This window comes from Nycticebus coucang, chromosome 10, assembly GCF_027406575.1.
Source record: "Nycticebus coucang isolate mNycCou1 chromosome 10, mNycCou1.pri, whole genome shotgun sequence".
In the NCBI taxonomy this organism is placed as follows: Eukaryota; Metazoa; Chordata; class Mammalia; order Primates; family Lorisidae; genus Nycticebus; species Nycticebus coucang.
This window is the reverse complement of record NC_069789.1, coordinates 3,122,536-3,143,102: the sequence shown is the minus strand read 5'-3', so window position 1 is coordinate 3,143,102 and position 20,567 is coordinate 3,122,536. Positions and strand designations below refer to the sequence as shown.

General features: G+C 39.5%; 1 protein-coding gene across 7 annotated transcripts in view; it reads left to right on the top strand.

The window, feature by feature from the left end:
• ADGRL3 (adhesion G protein-coupled receptor L3) overlaps nt 1-20,567 on the top strand; it is a 784,489-nt gene that overhangs the window by 626,809 nt on the left and 137,113 nt on the right. For 5 of the 7 annotated variants that reach the window (XM_053607086.1, XM_053607085.1, XM_053607090.1 and 2 more), the window contains 2 exons: nt 8,028-8,213; nt 11,198-11,236. In XM_053607086.1, the coding sequence (XP_053463061.1) occupies nt 8,028-8,213; nt 11,198-11,236 (225 nt within the window). The remainder of the gene's footprint in view (nt 1-8,027; nt 8,214-11,197; nt 11,237-20,567) is intronic. The other 2 variants (XM_053607089.1, XM_053607088.1) reach the window with 1 other exon arrangement.

Sequence of the window (20,567 nt, the reverse complement as noted above, 5' to 3'; positions counted from 1 at the left end):
GGGCTCAAGAGAACCTCTGGCTTTGGCCTCCCAAGTAGCTGGAACTGTGGGTCCCAACACAATGCCTGGGTAGTTTTTTCCATTTTTAGAATACACAGAGTCTTGCTGTCGTTGAGGGTGGTCGTGGACTCCTGAGCTCGAGCTATCCACCCACCTTGGGCTCCCAGGGTGCTGGGATTATAGTGTGAATCCTGGTGCCCGGCCTCACCCACCTGCAGCTGTAAGAAGGAAGTATTTTATTACTCATCTATCCCCTTGACTCAGATTTACGGTAAAATAGGCAAATCTTTCAAAGAAATGGTAGCTCTATGCTTATACATTGCGAATAATTCCTTCCCGGTTGTTTGGCCTCTGATTAATGGTTGATATAATAACACTTCAAAGCCGACTGTAGAGAAAATTGTTTTTTCTTGTGTATTTCATCTTACCTGGTCACTCTCTCTCTCTTTTTTTTTTTTCATTGTTTATTTGTTTCCTTTTTTTTTTATTAAGTCATTTGTACATAGATCATGAATACAAATTTATGCCATATGGGATTCAATGTGTTGATTATTTATACAAATTGGAGTGCTCACATCCTACTAATTAACCTTCACGTTTTCGCTGGGCTGTTACCTCTTCTTGCCTCTCTCTCCGTTTTCAGGAGTCTATTGCCCCTGGACTGTGTTCCCAGAATACCTCATACACATTCCTATCATGACAATTACATTGTTAAATTACTTTTATGTGCCTTTATGTATGTGTCCAACCCCAATCCCAACTGGTAGGAACGGAGCACAGTTCCCATGGAAGGTTTCTATTTTTGTGTGTATTTGTTTCCATCTTAATTTCAGAATAATATGGGGTACACACGTTGGGTTCACACAGTTTGCTTTTCTCACCATTGAGTCAAGGTCGTAATGTGCCTCCCACCCAGACAGTGTGCACTGTACCCAAGAAGTGCGAATTTACCCTCCTCAGCTTGATTTTGGTTGAGGTTTACTTTCACACGTGCACGTAAGTGTTGATGGATCGCACCTACCCTGGTCGTGAATACATGTGTGTGTTTGTTTCTCTATTCCTGTGACATTTCACTTAGAATGGTCTCCAGATTCTTCCAGGTTGCCACACAAGATACCAGATCACCATTTGTCTTTATGGCTGAGTAGTTCCCCATCATGGGAGTAGATTACGTTTTATTAATCTGTTCTCTATCAGTGGGCTCTGGGTTGTTCCCACACATCTGCAATTGTGAATTGGTGCTGCTATAAATATTCAAGTGTTCTTTTCACCAATGACCTTTTGTCCTTTGCATACATATCCACAGTAGGATCCCTGGGTCACAGGGTAGGTTTACTTGATGCTCCTTGAGCTGCCTCCCACAGTTTTCTATAGAGGTTGTACCAGTTTGCAGACCCACCAACAGGGTCGTCTTCTCTCTCCGCATCCACACAGCATCTGTTGTTCTGGAACTTCTTAACACAAGTCATTTTTGTTGGAGCTAGAGAATATCTCCTTGTGGCTTTGATTTGCTTTTCTCTTACGATTAGAAATATGGAGCATTTTTTCATGAGTTTTTTTGGCCATTAATGGATCCACATTAGAAAAACTCCTATCCATGTCTTTTGCCAACTTATTAACATGATGGTTTGGTTGTTTCTTGCTGATTTGCCTGAGTTCTTTGTATATTCTGGTTATCAATTTTTTATGGTGTCACTATTTCTTCCCATTCTGTGGGTTGTCCATTTGCTCTGTTGTTTGCACCCTTGGTCATGCAGAACTTTTTAATCTGATCAGGTCCCAATTATTTATTTTTGTTGTGATTGCTTTTGGAATCTTCATGAATTCTTTGCCTAGGCCAATCATCAGTAAGAGTTTCTCCAGCATTTGTTGTAGAATTCTTATACTTTCCTTCCTTACGTGAAGTCTTTATCCACCATGAGTTAATTTCGGTGAGTGGTGAGAGGTGCAGATCCTGGTTCACTCTTTGACTAGTGGCTACCCAGTTTTCCCAGCACTAGGGTTGAACAGGGATTCTTTTTCTCAGTGTATAGTTTTATCTGTTTTGTCAAAAAACAGGTGAGAGTGAGTATGTTTCGTCTCTGGGTTCTCTGCTCTCGGGTCTGTGTCTCTGTTTTTGTGCCAGTTTCTTGCTGTTTTGGTTACAATAGCCTGGGGTGTAGCTCGACATCTATAAAGGTGATACCTTCTGCTTTGCTCTTGTTATTTAAGCTTGCATTGGCTATTCAGGGTCTTTTCTGGCTCCATACAAAAAGATTCATCTTTATTTCCTGATGAAATAACAAGTGTTCAAATAACTGTTGAAAGAATGGAAAATTATTGCTTTGATTTGTTCACTTTTAAGGAGAAGTAGAGTCCCAGCTACTTAGGAGACTGGTCCAGAAGGGTGGGTTGAGGTCAGGAGTTAGGGGCTGCAGCGAGCTGGGATTACACCTGTGAATAGTCACTGAATTTTAGCCTAGGCACAATAGCAAAATCTCATCTCTATATACAACGTTAAAAAGTTAAAAAGTAAATTTTTTTTGTAAAAGATGAAGAGAATGTCACAAAGAATAATTAGTACAGCAATTTTACTTTACATTAAAAACATGCTTCTTGTGTTTTTATTATAAAAACATTTTCATAAGTTATTTGTACTTCAATTTTCTTTTACTTATAACTGTTCTGTTTTTGTTGAACACTGAGTTCCTGATAGTCCCTTTGGAGGGTTAAATAAGTTTATTCTTTATAAGGAAACACCTTTGAATGTTAAAACATAATGACTATTTTTAAGAGAATCCACTGGTGGGCGGCGCCTGTGGCTCAGTCGGTAAGGCTCTGGCCCCATATACCGACGGTGGCGGGTTCAAACCCGGCCCCGGCCAAACTGCAACCAAAAAAAAAATATCCGGGCGTTGTGGCGGGCGCCTGTGGTCCCAGCTGCTCGGGAGGCTGAGGCAGGAGAATCGCTTAAGCCCAGGAGTTGGAGGTTGCTGTGAGCTGTGTGAGGCCACGGCACTCTACCAAGGGCCATAAAGTGAGACCCTGTCTCTACAAAAAAAAAAAAAGAGACTCCACTGGTGACTTTCATACTTTTCTCACTGTCTTATAAAACTATAGTAGCTGTTATTGGCACATATATAGGAAGCTGAATTTCCTATCGTTATCTTTTATGTGAAGAAAAGTTAAATTTTACTCATTGGTCATCTACTTTCTCAACTTTTGAATTACTCTACATAAAGAAAATGTTTAAATTTTTGTGTAAGGGATTATACAGGCCTTCTTTTCCACCTTATTTATAATTCCAACATTATAATAATATCAAAACCTATGCTTTCATAACTGCACAGAAGTAAAAAAAGAAATGAATTACAATTCAAAAATACCAGTGCTATGTAATTTTCCTGTGATTGACAGATAATTTTGATTTTAATACCGATTACTGATAAAGAGAATGGAAGTTAGTACTTACCATCTTAGTTTTGAACATTCTGTGCTAATGAAGAAAGCATATTACCTGATTGAGTAGATCTCATACTTTTTTTTTCACCATGGTACATTGAAGTGAATCAAAAATTCCAGAGATCCATTTAACCCTGACTTTTTTTCTGATAAAAAATATATTGTGTGGTAACAAAGGATGGGCAGAGGGGGGCGGGATTGGTGGGATTACACCTGCGGTGCATCTTACAAGGGTACATGTGAAACTTAGTAAATGTAGAATATAAATGTCTTAACATAATAACTAAGAAAATGCCAGGAAGGCAACGTTAACCAGTGTGATGAAAATATGTCAAACTGTTTATACAACCAGTGTATGGTGCCCCATGATTGCATTGATGTACACAGCTATGATTTAATATTAATTAAAAAAAAAACTTAAAAAACAAAAGGCAGATGAAGCAGGAATGGATTAACAAGCTGGGGTGTATGTACACCATGGAATACTATTCAGCCACTAAAAAAGATGGAGACTTTACATCTTTTATATTAACCTAGATGGAGGTGGAACACATTCTTCTTAGTAAAGCCTCATAAGAATGGAGAAGCAAGACTCCGATTTACTCAACTCTAATATGAAGGCAGGAGATGAGCTGCCACATGGGGTGGGGAAGGGGAAGGAAGGATTGGAGAGAGGGGAGGCGAGGGAGGGGTCATTGCATATGACAAAACTCGGGGGCAGGACACTATTTTAAGAGGGACATTACCTAACAAATGCAATCAGTGTAACCTAATTCTTTGTAGTCTCAGTGAACCCCAAACAATAAAAAAAGAAAAGAATTTAAATTAAAAAAAATACAATAGTAACCCTATAGATACCATTATTATTATAAGAATAGAATAGGTAATGTAGAATGTAAATGTCTTAACACAATAACTAAGAAAATGCCAGGAAGGCTATGTTAACCAGTGGTGATGAAAATGTGTCAAACGGTCTATAAAACCAGTGTATGGTGCCCCGGGATCACATTAATGTACACAGCTATGACTTAATAATAAAAAAAAAGAATAGAATAGGTAGAAAACTCTAAAAATTATTCAGGACACTATGAATGGTGCATTGATTAAAAGAATGTCCCTTTGAAAATCTATAGGCATACCAGCCATCTAGATATTCCTGTACCCAGGAGGAGTTTTGCAAAATTTCTAATCAGTGGTGTGAAGTATTCAGATTTGGAATCTAAAATACTTAGTATTCAGAATGGAACCTTGAATTTGGATACTTAGAATATACTGGCATCTCACTAAATTGAGGAATGTTGAATTTTAGAATTTGTCAATTGCTTTACTAGATTATCAATAAGTAGTTCTAAATTATATATAGAAATGTAAATGTATAGATTTAAATCGTATTGTGTCACATCGTGACCACTTAAAACTCGTTTCATGACCCACCAGTGGGCTATGAATGCTACTTTGATCTACAGTGAATTTGTTTTATATTTAATCCTTGAACCCCATGGTATATTTCCATTACATTTTTCATGTATTTTAGGTGTGAAGACCCTGACCCAATTTTACAAATTCTTTAAACTCACTCTAGATGTGTTTTCTATTTGAAGAATGTCTAATATATACTGATTAACTAGATAATATGACTGTAACATTTTCTTTTCTTTTTTATTTATTTATTTATTTATTTTGAGAAAGAGTCTCACTATGTCACCCTCGGTAGAGTGCTGTGGCATCGCAGCTCATAGCAACCTCCAACTCTTGGGCTTAGGCGATTCTCTTGCCTCAGCCTCCCTAATAGCTGGGACTACAGGTGCCCACCACAATGCTCGGTTATTTTTTGTTGCAGTTTGGCCAGGGCTGGGTTTGAACACGCCATCCTCGGTTATGGGGCCAGCTCCCTACCCACTGAGCAACGGGCGCCGCCCAACATTTTCTTATAAAATTCTAACATTACAGATTAAGATTTCTCTTCTGATTCTCACTTTTCAGGCTCTGTTCTATGTGTTTAAATGTATAGATTTACATGTATATAAAAAAATGCCAAAATACTAGGTTTTGTACTTATTATTTATAAGGAATACTTTTATAACTACTTACGTACGGTATGTATATTTCTTAAATAGCATGCAAATATATATTAGCATATGTATACATCATTTTTATATCTGCATTTTTGTTTTTTTGAGACAGAGTCTTATTCTGTTGCCTAGGCTAGAGTGCATGTGGTCATCACAGTTCACAGAAATCTCAATCTCCTGGCCTCAAGCCATCCTCCTACTTCAGCCTCCCGAGTAGCTAGGACTACAGGCACCTGCCACACCCTGCCCGGCTAATTTTTCTAGTTTTAGTAGAGAAGGGGTCTCATACACCTGAGCTCAAAGTGGCCTTGGCCTCCCAGAGTGCTGGGATTACAGGCAAGAGCCACCAAGCCTGGCTTATCTGCATTTCTTTTAACTCAACAATATATCCCAAAGATTGATGTTAATAATATTGATCTCATTCATAATTTTAAACAAGTATCTAATATTCTATGATCTGCATAATACCTGAGTAGTGTTATATAGTCATAATCGACTTTTTCCCATAACAAACAAGCTGGAATGTTTATGTGCAAACATCTTTGAACATTTATCTTTTTGCAAACCTTTTCTTTCTCATAGTAATAAGAGAGTCATAGAGTCTTCTCCTGTCAGAATTTACTTCACACGGGTAATCTGCTCTACATGGGGTTATACAGATGTACACCCCCAGTCATAGCTTAGAGGGGAGCGATATTCATTTGCACCACACAAGCCAACTCTTGATGTTAGTGAACTTTTTGCTTTTTTGAGTTAGACTTTTTCTGACATTCTTAACAATATAACTGTAAATAATTTAAGTGTTTTAATCACTGCACTCTGTTGGGTTTCATTAACATTCATTCCTGCCACAAACATGAAACACCCTGAGGGGACAGCAGCCACCTACCTATTTGACTATGAGGAGTTTTAGTTGTAATTCTTAAAGCTTTCTGAATACCCATTAAGGAGACAGCTCACAAAGACACAGTCTTTCTGTTTTTGATCCAACATTCTATGTCTACTGCCCTTAAAAAAGAAAAGAAAATATTTTCTTAAATAATGACACTGTGACATATAAAGGTAAATAGCAATAAGACAGGTTAAAGTTTGGAAAGACAGATGTCAGACCATTAACACTCTCTGAGACGCAGGAATACCTAGGGGTGAAGGGGAGACCCTCATTATTTTTACATTTCACATCTCTAATTCACTTTTCCCCTTGTTCATCATGACTTTTTTACAAATAAATGTATATTCCTATCTTATCACCCAGGGCTGTCAGATTTGTACATGTAATTATGGGGCATTAGTCTTTATCTCTTTTAAAATCTTTGGAGTACCGATAATTTCATATACCCCTGTACATGTATTGGAAAAATCAACACGTAGTTTCAGAAAAGAGAAACGCTAGAAATTAAGACCAGTTTGCTGTCCAATGTACTGGGGGCAGACTACTCATCCTGTAGTTAGTAAGAAGATGAAAATCGCTTTGTAAAGCAGGGATTTTGTTAGGGGCAGAATTTTCACAGACTTTTGGGGCTGGGGAGTGTTCATTGTGAACTAAGCATTAAACAGGAAAATTTGAAGGAAAAATATGAAGGAAAATTTGTACTTGGGTCTCTAAGAACTTAGAATCTGGCTGGGGATTTACAACACACACTCATCCAAGTCCAGTTTAGAATCTCATAGAGAAAATAATACGGCAGACATCCGACCCAAACAGATAGTTAAGGTGAGGATAATTTTTAGAAGTAGGAGTCCTCAGGAGAAGTTTCCTGGCCTGAATTTCAACTCCAGTTTTGAAGACAAAGCTGAGTTAGCATGAAACATAACACAGGTGAAGATGAAATCAATAACTGTTCCTTGCCTTGGTGATTAAAACTAGCTTGTAAAAAATAATTGTATAAAAGTTGTCAACGGGGGAGGTGCCTGTGGCTCAAAGGAGTAGAGTACCAGCCCCATATACCAGAGGTGGTGGGTTCAAACCCAGCCCCGGCCAAAAAAAAAAAAAAAAGTTGTCAACAGAAAAGAACTCTGTAAAACAATTTAAAGAGGTTTATTCTGAGCCAAATTTGAGAATCATGACCCAGGGTCACTCTCAGAGTGGGGGGCCCACAGGTTAGAGGTGGATTTAAAGATTCTTTGGCTGACAATTGGCTAAAAGAGTTAGGGTCTGTCTAATAGAACAGGAGTTGGGGAAAATGGATGCTGAGTTCAGCTAAGGGTCTGTTAATCAGCAACAAACTAGGGGACTTGTGGGCAGACTCAGATGGTTTGCTGTGTTATTGAGGACCTGCAGTTAGGAATAGAAAAGCCTTAGGCCTGTTAAAGAGTCACAGAGGACATCTCTAAGTAGGGAAGGGGCACAGTGAGGCATGTCTGATCTTCTCATAGCTAATGAGGGATGCCCTTGGCCTACAGGGCGTCCAGTCAATCAGTCCCTGAGGGGAAGCCTTAATTTAAGATTTTATGTTAGTTCACAAAGTATTTATGTACGATCAATTTTCTTTGTGTCCTACTTCAAAATTTTAGTTGAAATCTGGAGAGACAGCTGCAAATATTGCTAGAGAGCTTGCTGAGCAGACAAGAAATCACTTGAATGCTGGGGACATCACCTACTCCGTCAGGGCCATGGATCAGCTGGTGGGCCTCCTGGATGTCCAGCTGCGGAACCTGACCCCCGGGGGCAAGGACAGTGCTGCCCGCAGTTTGAACAAGGTCAGGACCCGTCTGTCTGTCTGTATACCTTTAAGTTGTAAAATCTGTTAGACTTCCCAGCTTCATTTTCCTTTTTCTGTAGAATTCAGTTATTATAAACAGAATCATTAGTTCTATTCAATTTACTCCATTGCTTTATTATATTTAATGGAATTCTATCCAGTTCTTAATCTAAAGAAACAATGAATAAGAATTTCTCCACGTATGTTTTGAATTCTGTTCTGTTTCCCATAGTAGTTACTCTGTTTTACGTGCCAAATTCTGACAGGGTTATTGTGGATAAATGAAATTTACCTTGTTTTTTGTTTTTCTTTCAAATCTTGTATTAAAATAATTGACAATAAAACGAAAGGCTCATCAATAAGTAGGAATTCTAAAAATAGCAACAAAGGCTATTAAAATTTCATTTTAGATACTTTTAAAATGAGGCAATATAAACTAATTAATAACATGCTTTAAAAACCCATGGGGCAAATAATTAAGTTTTAATTTTGACTTTCTTTAGACTTTGAAATCACTCAGATTTCATACTAGTACCATTAAAAATTTAAAAATCTAATATATTGCCAAAAATATAAATTGTGAATAATGAAAGTAATTCATTTTTTTTAATTTCAAGGAAAATACTTTCTATGAATTTTATGTTTATTTAGATAAACATAAAATATATTTTACATCTACATAAGGAATATCTTTTTTTTTTTAAATGTAACAAAATAGCCCATAGTTAATTAAGCCCATGGCGAAAAAATATTAGCATTGCTACCATCCAATGATGGGGGTTCCCTGAATGGCCTTTGTGTAGTAAAGAATCTCAATTATTAAACCTGCCTTTTAAGGCCTTGAATATCACTATACTATAGTCTCACTCCTTCAAAAAGCAAGAATTTATTTTTCAGGTTCCATGTGTCTGAAAATAAAAAGAAAATAAAAAAATAAAGCAAGAACCTGGCTCATTGTACCCTCAATGAATCCCCAACAATAAATAAATAAATAAATAAATAAATAAATAAAGCAAGAATTTGACAGTAACAGACTAATGTTCTTCTCTGGAATTCACTAAAAGAACATTCCCTTTTACAATGAAAAATGACTTTGCTGATTGGCCTTTTAATATAAACACAGTTCCTCTGCACTTTACAGAGGTCAGAATTTCACTCATCAAAATGAAAGACATTTAAAAAATCGTAATTGTTCCACCTAGAAAAAAAGCCAGATTACAAACTTTTGCTCTAATTTCATCTTCCAAAAACAGGTACAGTTTTATCTGTTAGAATGGTTACAGCTTTTTTCACAACCAAGCATAACGGAGTTATTTTACGGCCCTGCTAGAGTATAATCTGCAGCTGCCCCGTAATCTCAACATGCTGGGATTTTACTGTGTTGTCGCCCATCCGACTGGGTGCTGGTAATGAACACAGCTGCCAGCTACCGTTGTTATAATGTGTGGAAAGTAGTAATTTCTATTAATGTTACATATCCATAACATGAGTTGTTATAGTGATACTTTGTAACTGTACTTAAAAATGGTGTTGATGGCTGACAGTATCAGGTAACACTGGCCATTAATGTCACTTTCTAACTGGCTACAGCTAATCAGCTTGTCCGCTCTGAATATCAAATAACTACGTAATGGGCAAATTTCCATTTGTGAGGCTTTTTAATGCTCTCTTTTATTTCCCATTTGGCTCTTTTCAATTGTTTATATAATGTGGTTTGTCGTATGTTAATTTGCATGATGGGGTAAGGTGATGGGAGGGCAAAGGTTATTCACTTCCTTGCCGCCTGCTTGCTCCTGTGGTTCCCTCTTTCCCTGAAGCAGTTAAAACCCATCAGATTTGCAAAGTCAACTCAGTACACATCAGTTGCGCTCCACATTGAAATTCTGGAGGCTTTAGAGACCTGCTGACCAGGATCCAAGTCAGCGATCCACATGACGGCCTTGGCAATTTACTTCCCTCACTCTTCACCTAATACTTTGGAGAAGTAACCACTCTGTGCTCATTGCAGAAGGCAGGAATTAGAGTTGGGAGAGTATTAGCCACACAGAAAGCATCAGCGTTAACGGCTTCTTAAATCTGGATAATTTTCTCCTTGGACAGTCAAGGCTGCTGAAGAAAAGAAAAGGCGATAGGGGAGAGGAGGAAAACCCACAATCAAATTCATAAAATTGGGGCTCATTTATTTAAACAGGGTAATTGAGAATTTTTCATTTTAGCACCAGAAAAAACATTTGGGACTGACTATGAGTCAGTGTAAACCTTTTTCCCGTAAAAACATCACTCGGTATAAAAACAAACAAAAATAGACCTCTTATCCCACCAAAGTTTCCAAAATGTATAATTTGATTTGGAGTCAAAGCTGTCAAAAGAACTTCTTCAAGAAACAAAAACAGCGATAAAGGAGACTGATCACATGGTTTTAATCAGAAGTTATTTTTCTCTTGGTATTTATCCCTTAGAATCAACTAATCAGAATGAATGGGCATTTATCTTTTCCTCAGAGACAGAACTGTTCATATGTATGAACCGGCGTGTGACTTCTCGGGCCCATGAGCCATCCATATTATCCGTAAACCGCAAATAATCTATCCTCCAAAAATGGGTCCAGTTCTCTTGACATAATTTCTTTAACTTCCTATATCTTCATTTGTTTCCCAATGAATTAATAACTAACCTAGTGTGAAGTGGGTTATCTAAAAAGAATAAAGTGGTTGACCTTTTCTAATTTCTACTACACGTCTTCAAAGTTTGCTTGCTGTCATTAACAGCCTCACGCCACACAGCGTTCACTTGGCTTGTTCCAAAAATTTTTACGCCATCGCTTACAGTTTGCTGCTGCTCAGCTTTCATTCCCCTCCAGACAGTATTCAATGACAAAATAAGGTGGTTTGCGTAGGTGTGTTCTTTGATTTTTCTTGTTTTCCTCTGTCACTAACTTGTTTTTTCTATTCTGTGTTTAATCTGCTGTCTTAATGGATTCAGCTTCAGAAAAGAGAGCGCTCTTGCAGAGCCTATGTCCAGGTACTGTCTGCGTTTTTATAAATGTGTTAAGTTGTTGAATGTCACTATTATAATATATGGACATGATAGAAAAATAGTAATGTGCCCTCTTAGAGTAAAGGAATTCCAGGGAGGGTGGGAAGGGTGGGGGGACGAAAAAACGTGAAAACGATTTGCTAAAATGAAATTTGGCAGTGCCAATGCTCTGTCGAACAAGAGGAATGCAGCCCAAGAGGTAACGTGGGGTGCAAACATTTTGATCATCACTAAAAAGGTGAGTTGGGTGTGATACGGAAATCCCTAATTTCTTCACCAAGGTGGGTATGGAAATATTTCATTTACACATCAGGTCAGTCAATAGTTGCTTTGTATCAAGTCCTTTAGAAATGAAACTCACAAAGTCTTACAAGATAACAAATAGTCCAGGATACTTGGAACGTCACGCTTCATTTCCAACAGGGAACGTCACGCTTCATTTCCAACACGGAACTGTGTGTCGGCTCAAGACATGCTGGTAACTACATTACTCTCTCACTTAACTGCAAAAATCGTAATCCCAGTGTAAATTTAATTTTTATCCAGCTAATATGTTTTAATTCGTTTCTAAGCAATAAATGGTTCCTGTTTGGTATGAAAAAGAACAATCTCAGAAGCTTGCTCCCAGTTTTTCTTTACAAGAAGAGAGGGAAGGTTTAATGGAAGGGAAGGAAGGTTGGATGGAGGAAGGAAACAGCATGAAACTGCGTGACTGTACACGTTATCCTGAGATGTGTACGCGTCTTAGCATTCTTTTTGTTTGTTTGTTTCTTTTTTTTTTTTTTTTTTTTGACACAGAGTCTCACTCCATCACCCTCGGTAGAGTGCTGTGGTGTCACAGCTCACAGCAACTTCCAACTCTTGGGCTTCCCCGATTCTCTTGCCTCAGCCTCCCGAGCAGCTGGGACTACAGGCGCCCGCCACAACGCCCGGCTATTTTTTGGTTGCAGTTTGGCCGGGGCTGGGTTTGAACCCGCCACCCTCAGTATATGGGGCCAGCGCTCTCTTCACTGAGCCACAGGCGCGACCCAACATCCTAGCATTTTTAAAGAGGAAGACCATCTCCATGTATAAAGACATGCCTCAACTAAGTGAATGTTCATGAGATTGGCTTTCCAAAAACTCAAACTTATCAGCTAATTCACAGTCAAACCTCATACATTGACTTGTTTCAAACAAAACCCAGCTTTTAGGAGGTGGGGTTGATGTAAATACTGAATACTGATTTGTTCATTTGTACTTTTCCATTGATCTGAGTATTCACACCCATTATCCTTCTGGGTAGTACGGAGCTGGGAATTGGATTTATAATTAAAAAATAACCACATAAAATCATAGCAACAGGACCTAGACGGCCTTGGGGGAAAGCCACTCCACGATGAAAAGTGCAATCCAGTACACATTTTAATGTCAGGAGAGATCTCTGTGTGCTGGCTGTAGTCATCTGCTTAATTCTGGCTGACAAATGATTTTCCTTCCATTTTTAAACTCCATACATAAATGTCTTCATTTCCTCAGCAAATACGAGGGAACCAAGCAAGTACAGTCTCTGTCCTAGGATTTTACTACTGAATGGAAAATGCTGATTACTGAATGTTACTATATTAACACTTGAGAGGAATTAACGTAACATTGGGTAGACTCATCTTTGGTTAGTTAACTCTCATTCTGCGATGTGTACTGATCACGAGGATTGGATTTTGTGTTTTCCAAGTTTCCTGGGCAGCAGAGCACATTCAAGGGGCCTCTCCACGTCAGTTAGTTTTGTAGATGGCCAAACTTGTCTAGTGTGTGTTGACTCTGAAAGGAAGGAAAGATTTCTTTCCCTCACTTCATTGCTTGGTTCCTGATGCAGCCCCTATAACAACCACAACAACAACAAACAGATTAACAAGAGAAAAACATCCAGGTTCATTTAACACAAGATTTATGTGACATGGGAGCCTTAGAGAAAGCCGTGGGTTGGAGGTTTGATGAAGAGTGGACAGTCCAGGGGAGTTTGGACAAAGGGAGTATGACCCAATGGTGCTAAACTGGAGGGCACTCAGCAAGGCTGTTTGTTTGACTTTTCCTGGCATTCCTGTGTCCTCCACTATAGGGAGGGCAGCTGTCCAGGGAGGATATTAAGACCTGCTTCTGGGTTTGTCAGAAAATTCCTTCTCAGTTTTATGACGTGCTTCAGGGCAGGACTGAGAGGGGGGTGACTTAACTGCTTCTGCTGTTTTCTCAAATTCCAAAGCGCCACAGTTCGGAGTAACATGTCTTGAACCTCATCAACACTGACTTACTTTTACTCTCAAGATTTCTTTGCAGAATAAGAAATGTAAAAAAAAAAAGAAAGAAAAAATAGTTTTCTTGTACATTCATTTAGAATTTGAAGTCATTAGGATAAGAATGATTGGGCGGCGTCTGTGGCTCAGTGGGTAGGGCACCAGCCCCATATACCGAGGGTGGCGGGTTCAAACCCAGCCCCGGCCAAACTGCAACAAAAAAATAGCCGGGTGTTGTGGTGGGCGCCTGTAGTCCCAGCTACTCAGGAGGCTGAGGCAGGAGAATCGCCTAAGCCCAGGAGTTGGAGGTTGCTGTGAGCTGTGTGAAGCCACGACACTCTACCGAGGGCAATAAAGTGAGACTCTGTCTCTACACAAAAAAAGAATGATAAGGACATTTCGTAAGACAATATTTTAAAAGGAAAGAAAGATTGAACATTGAATGGAGATTAGGAAGATGAGGTTTTAATTGACATTTTACTTTATAAAATATGAATCTTTGTATATAAGAAACTTCACGTGTATTTTTCAAAAGCTTTGGGAAATAAATTGCTTTGGTGGGGTTTGTACAGGTATAGATATATAGGTATGGACATGGGTTAGCACTACAGGTGTCCACAGGTGTGGGTGCATGTATGTGGAATAGGTTTATGTAGGTATATATTTGTACACTCACAGTGTGTGTAGTAGGCAGAGAAATTGAAGTATTCTTTAGCCCTGAGAGCTGAAGATCATTTTTGAGCATTTTTGAGCTGAGCAACATTAGGGTTGTTTGTAAGTGCAATCTGTGCTATTCTTTTCACAGGGCCTTTGGGATAATTAGCCTTTCAGTATTTAAACCTGTGAAATGCATGGTCATTCAAACATGAATCTCTGATGGAAAATTAACAGCCTGCTTTATTCAATGGCTGATTTCCTGGTGTTATAATTGACTGGCTGTGTATAAATGTTTCCGCTATTGACTAAACATCTGATAAGACCAAATACACGCAGGACTTTGGTGGAGCAGAAATGCTTCCCTCGTTAACACGCGGCAGGCTTCTGTGTATTAATGCGGATCCTGTTCCACGAAATTCCACCGTGAATAACACTTTAAACTTTAGTTTGTTTGGATTTTAAAGACTTATTTTTTGTACCCTATCGTTTCTATTTCATTCTATTTTCAGAGTACATTCCGAGCTATCTATGAAAAGGTATGAAATATACTTGAATAGCTTTACACATTAAATTTGAAATAAAATGATTATTTAGCCATCATGAGTTTCTTAAAAAATAATGGCCTTTTCATAGACGCCAGCAATGATTATTCTGGGGTTGATGTTGACACTATAAATCCATTTAGCTTTCAATTATTTAGTGCTTCAGTGTCTATTTTGTGAATTATCTAGATCCATCTTTTATATCTTCCTGCTTCCAACTTTTTATTTATTTATTTATTTATTTTTGGTAGAGACAGAGTATCACTTTGCCACCCGTAGAGTGCCATGACGTCACACGGCTCACAGCAACCTCCAGCTTTTGGGCTTATGCGATTCTCTTGCCTCAGTCTCCCGAGCAGCTGGACTACAGGCGCCCGCCACAACACCCGGCTATTCTTTTTATTTATTTTATACACAAATAAAGCACTATGAAATTTAAACTGTCAGCTGTCAACGATGATAGCTGGTCTGTAGATTAAAAATTAAAAGGTGGCTGGTATGACTTTTCAGATTATACATGAATCTCCTGAAAGTGCTTATACTGGCATCCCAACAGTTTTAACAAAAAAATCCCAATTTGGATCCAGTATATTTTATTTTTTCCTTTTTTAGTTGTAATTTTAAAATTATACTAAAATCCTTGTTGACTAAGATAGATGTTGATATGTATAATAGTAAAACATATGGCTTCCATTTCTGTGGCTTGAATTGTGAGAGGTTTCTCCTCGTCCCAGAAGATTTACTGAAAGATCAACTCACAATAAGGCAGATTATTAAGAGAAATAGATTTATTTACTGTGCACATGGGGAGAATCACAGAATGATGGCCGGATTTCCCAGTGGGTTCCCGAAGGTTATAGACCTCACGTTAGAGGGCAGGGAGGATGAGGAATATAGGATATAAGTCTGTTGAGTAGCAATACATGTTTACAGGGGAGGATGAATAGACACCTGGGAGAAGGAATGGATGGGGGAATCAGACTGACTTATATGTTTCTCTTTGCAAATTAAATTAGCTTAAGACATAGGTATTATCTTTGAAATGAGTTGTTCCAGGTCTGGTTTCATTCTTGATCCTCTTTCCTGCAATATGTTGAGATTACAGGGAGAGGCAGGAAAAGCAGTTTTTTTTTTTTTTTTTTAATTTTTTAAATTTTATTTTAGGTTTTAAATTTCAGAATAATATGAGGGCAAAAATGTTTAAGGTATGTTGTTTTCACTTTTTTTTTTTTTTTTATTGTTGGGGATTCATTGAGGGTACAATAAGCCAGGTTACACTGATTGCAATTGTTAGGCAAAGTCCCTCTTGCAATCATGTCTTGCCCCATAAAGTGTGACACACACCAAGGCCCCACCCCCCTCCCTCTGTCCCTCTTTCTGCTTCCCCCCCAACCTTAATTGTCATTAATTGTCCTCATATCAAGATTGAGTACATAGGATTCATTTTGACGGGACTGTCTGGTGCAGATAGAGGGACAGCCCCTTTCCAAGGGCTGTTGACTTCTAAGGACCTTTAATTCAAAATCCTCTTCGTTCCAAGGAGTCATACTTGGGGCTAAACTTTCCTGAACTCCTTTAATACCCTCGTTAGAGAAGAAGAGTTTGTCTTATGCATGAATAGTCATCAGCCGCTGTTTTGTAATTTTACTAGAAGGACCTCAGGATGAAGACACTTTCGTTAGCTGAGGACTAGAGCAGGTGAAGCGACTGGCCCAAGGTCACACAGGTAGTACTGACGGGGGTCCTGTGCTGCTTCAGCACCACCATGAAGAATAATAATAATTTTTATTAAGAATATATAAATGTTTGTTAGCCATGAATTATGCACCTATAATTATCCAGAGCAATTAGTATACACTCTTACTTAATATTCACAACTACCCTATAAATGGAATTATTGCAATTCCTTTTTTTGAGACCAGAGTCTCTCTCTGTCATCCTGGGTGTTGTGCAGTGGCACCATCATCGCTCACAGCAGCCTCAAACTCCCAAGCTCCAGTGATCCTCCTGCCTCAGTCTCCCGGAGTGCACGGATTACAGTCGTAACCCCCCAGGCCCATCCTGCAATTTCTAATTTACAGCTGAGAAAACAAGGCCCAGGGGAAGTTAAATGACCTTCATAATGATCACCCAACACAAACTGAGGAAGCCCTGAATCTAAAGCTGAGTATACTTGATTCAGAAGTTTGTATTCCTAACCAGAGGATGCTGCTATTGCAGAGCTGACCTCATCGTTTGCTGGTAGGAAGCAGGATATATATTTGGTTTATAGTAATTGATTTTTTCTGCACTATATTTCAGGGGTGGAACAGAGTAAAACAACTATTTTTTTTTTCTATTTTGTTTTGAGACTGAGTTCAAATGGCTATGTGTTAATTATTTTGTGCTGACATATTAAGGCTATCTATAAAACATAATTTGTTCTGAGGAAAAGTTATCATCTTGAGAGGAAAAAACAAGTGGAAAATATAGCACTTCCATGTTAAAGGTGGGACTGTGGGTTTCCAAAGTGATTTTCCATTTTCAAGGCACCAGTAACGTACAAGTATTTCACTGCTCCACGTACTCACCACGACTTGTTAGTTTTTGTCTTTTTGATTATAACTCTGCTAGTAGGTTGTGAATTGCAGAGGTTTTTGTTTTTTTTGGAGACAGAGTCTTACCCTGTCACCCTCAGTAGAGTTCTGTGGCATCACAGCTCACAGCAACCTCAAACTCTTGGGCTTAAGTGATTCTCTTGCCTCAGCCTCCCACGTAGCTGGAACTACCCGGCTATTTTTTGGTTGCAGGTGTCATTGTTGATTAGCTGGCCCAGGCTGGGTTCAAACCCACCAACTTCAGTGTATGTGGCTGGCGTCGTAACCACTGTGCTATGGGTGCCGAGGCAGAAGATCTTGATTCTAGTCAAGGGATGGGGTAAGGAAAGGATAATCCAGGAACCAGTAAGAATCACGTGGCTCCAGAGAGAGGTTTGTGGTTTTCATGAAAGCCTGGGCGTAGAGGATGACCTCACAGCTTACGAACAAAGCCTCCGTGTTCTGTAAATGTACGCGGAGCGCAGATTGGCGTTTCTTCCTCATGGTTCTGACTCAGATTTCCGTCTTCTAAACAGCAATGCTTGTGAGCATTGTTCTGTTCTTTAGCAAAGTCTATGAGACATTACTGATGTCTGTTTTTATTGTTCCCACAACAGTACATTTTCCGAGTTAAAAAATATATCTTCATTTCAATCAGCAGTTTCTTTTGTCCCCAAGCCATAGAGGACATGGGTGCCCCCGGAAGGTCCGCCGTCAGCCTTGCTTGATGTGGAATCACGTCTTGGTATTGATGTGAGGCCTTTAAGGCAGTGTTAGAACGCGTCAGTGCCTGCATAGCCAAGCTGAGACTGATCAGAAAAAAAACGATAGATTGAAATCTCAATAAAAAAGAAGCACCACGTCTGATTTTCTGATTTTCCTTTTTTTTTGAGACAGAGTAGTCTCACTCTGTCCCCCTGGGCAAAGTGCCATGGTGTCATAGCTCACAGCAACCTCAGACTCTTCCCTCCACCTCTCAACTATCTGGGACTATAGGACCCCAACCTGATGCCCAGCTAATCATTTGTATGTTTAGTAGAGATGGGGTCTCACTCTTGCTCAGGCTGGTCTGGAACTCCTGAGCTCAAGCAATCCATCTGCCTCAGCCTTCCAGAGTGCTAGGATCATAGGTGTGAGCCATCAACACCCGGCCCCTTCTTTCTTCTTTCTTTCTTTTTTCTTTTCTTTTTTTTTTGCAGTTTTGGCCAGGGCTAGGTTTGAACCTGCCACCTCCAGCATATGGGACCAGCATCCTACTCCTTGAGCCACAAGTCCTGCCCCTCTCTTTCTTTCTTTCTTTCTTTTTTTTTTTTTCATTTTCGTAAGACAAGTGGTCTATGTTTTTAAAAGCTTATAGAGTATACAAAAAAAAAAAAAACCCCTTCCAATTATTTCAGTTTGGCATGATAATTTGTTCATTTAAAAAAGTGTATTTATTTTGTTTGTTTGTTTCACTTCAATAATGGCCTAGAAATCTCTATCCTGGGTTTCAACAATGCAAAGCCCATCTCTATCTTGGACTGGAAAAGCTTCACATACTATTCAGTAACAAGAATTTTCAAGAATTGCTCGTTGAGCACACCTGCCCAATAGTCTTACCAGCAGTGGACGTCCCAGGCCCAAACCCCTCCTCTCTCTTGTAGGGCGAACGTTCTAGTGGCGGGATGTAAACAATACGCTGAGGGTGTAACCTCTATGGCTGCCAGACAAGGATCAGTGCGATGGAGGAAATTAAGGCCAGGAAGCAAGACATGACATTTGGGGAAAACTCGGGATGAGCTACAGGAGTAAACCACACAGACATTCAGGCAAGAGCATTTCAGCAGAGAGGGCAGAAAGTTCCTGAGGTAGAGATATCCCCATTGGTGGTTAAGGAGGCAATGCAGCTGGAGCAGAGTGAATAAGAAAAGGGTCCCAGGGCATGAACCTGCAGGGCAGCAGGAGCCCAGGACTGGAGGACCCTTTCCAAGCAGAGGACGAGGTTATGGGAGGGGTTGTGCTGGGCAAATGTGAAGAGCAGCCCGTGGCCGGAATAGAAAGAGCCGACCTCGTCGGTGCTTAATGCTGAGATGATCATCTGGATTCAGGATTTTTTTTTTAATAAATGAAGCAAAAGATTTGCCAAGAGATTGCATGTGAGAAGGGAGAGAGAGAGAAGAATTCAATGACTGGAAGTCTTTTTGCCTGAGAACAATAAAGTCACCATTTATTGAGATGGCCTGTCTGTGACCAAGTCGGGGGCATGTTAAGTTTGAGATTCTTATTATCTATGCAATGTAGACGGTGACTCTGCAGTCAAATAGACAATCATAGACTTGGCTTGAGAAGTTAGCCTAGAAAAATGGCCATTTGGTGGTGTTGAGCTTAGCATATTTACAGTTAACGGACCAGGTGAATTCATCAAGGGAATGAAGGTAGGGAGAGAATAGAAAATAATTCAGGACTGAGCCCCGGGACACTGTGCTGTGAGGAGGCCAAGGAGAGGAAGAGAGGCCAGCAACTGAACTCACGGGTAGCCCCACGGAAGAAGGGCCAGGGCAGTGTGGTTTCCTGGAGTCGGCGGATGTTCTTATTGCAAAGAGGAAGAATTGATGCCAGGAGCAGCTGAAGTTGTTCAGAAGCGCTGAGGTGGCTTCTCAAGAATTGAAGACATGTCAACTTCCTATTAATTAAAAAAATTCTAAGCCTAGATATCCATATTATCACATGTAATATCTAACCCTTTTGCCCATTCCTTTCGTTTTTTGTGTGTTATTCATGTTTTGGGGTGTTATTAATTTCTGAGAAGCAATGTTGCTCCCCTCCCCTTTGACAAAGTGCAAATTGAATTATGCCCGTTTCACTTGCGTGCCTTCCGTGCACGAGGCAAGAAGGGCTGGAGGCTCCATGTATACTGCTAGGAAGAAATTAATGAGTATTTTCTAGTTGCTTGTTTGGTCACTTAATTGGCTGTGTGACAGAGAGCTCTGTGGCGGATGCCAAACAGCTTTCAGAGCCCTCTGATAATGTGCGTTTTGCTCGACTGGTGATACTACGCTGTGTGGCTTGTCAGGCTGGATATCCTTGTTAAAGTGGCTAGAATAAATTGGTCATTGTATGACCGGTGTGCATGCAACGTAGTATATTAACCACAGCTCCAGGGAGTACTTTCAGCAGCTCTTTCAAGAGATTGCGATGTTTGCCCATCAGCATCAAAGCCAACCCAAACTTTCATTTAGTATAATTAACAGGACATCTGAAAGTGGTTTGAATCCCAGCAGGTTCCTGCGGT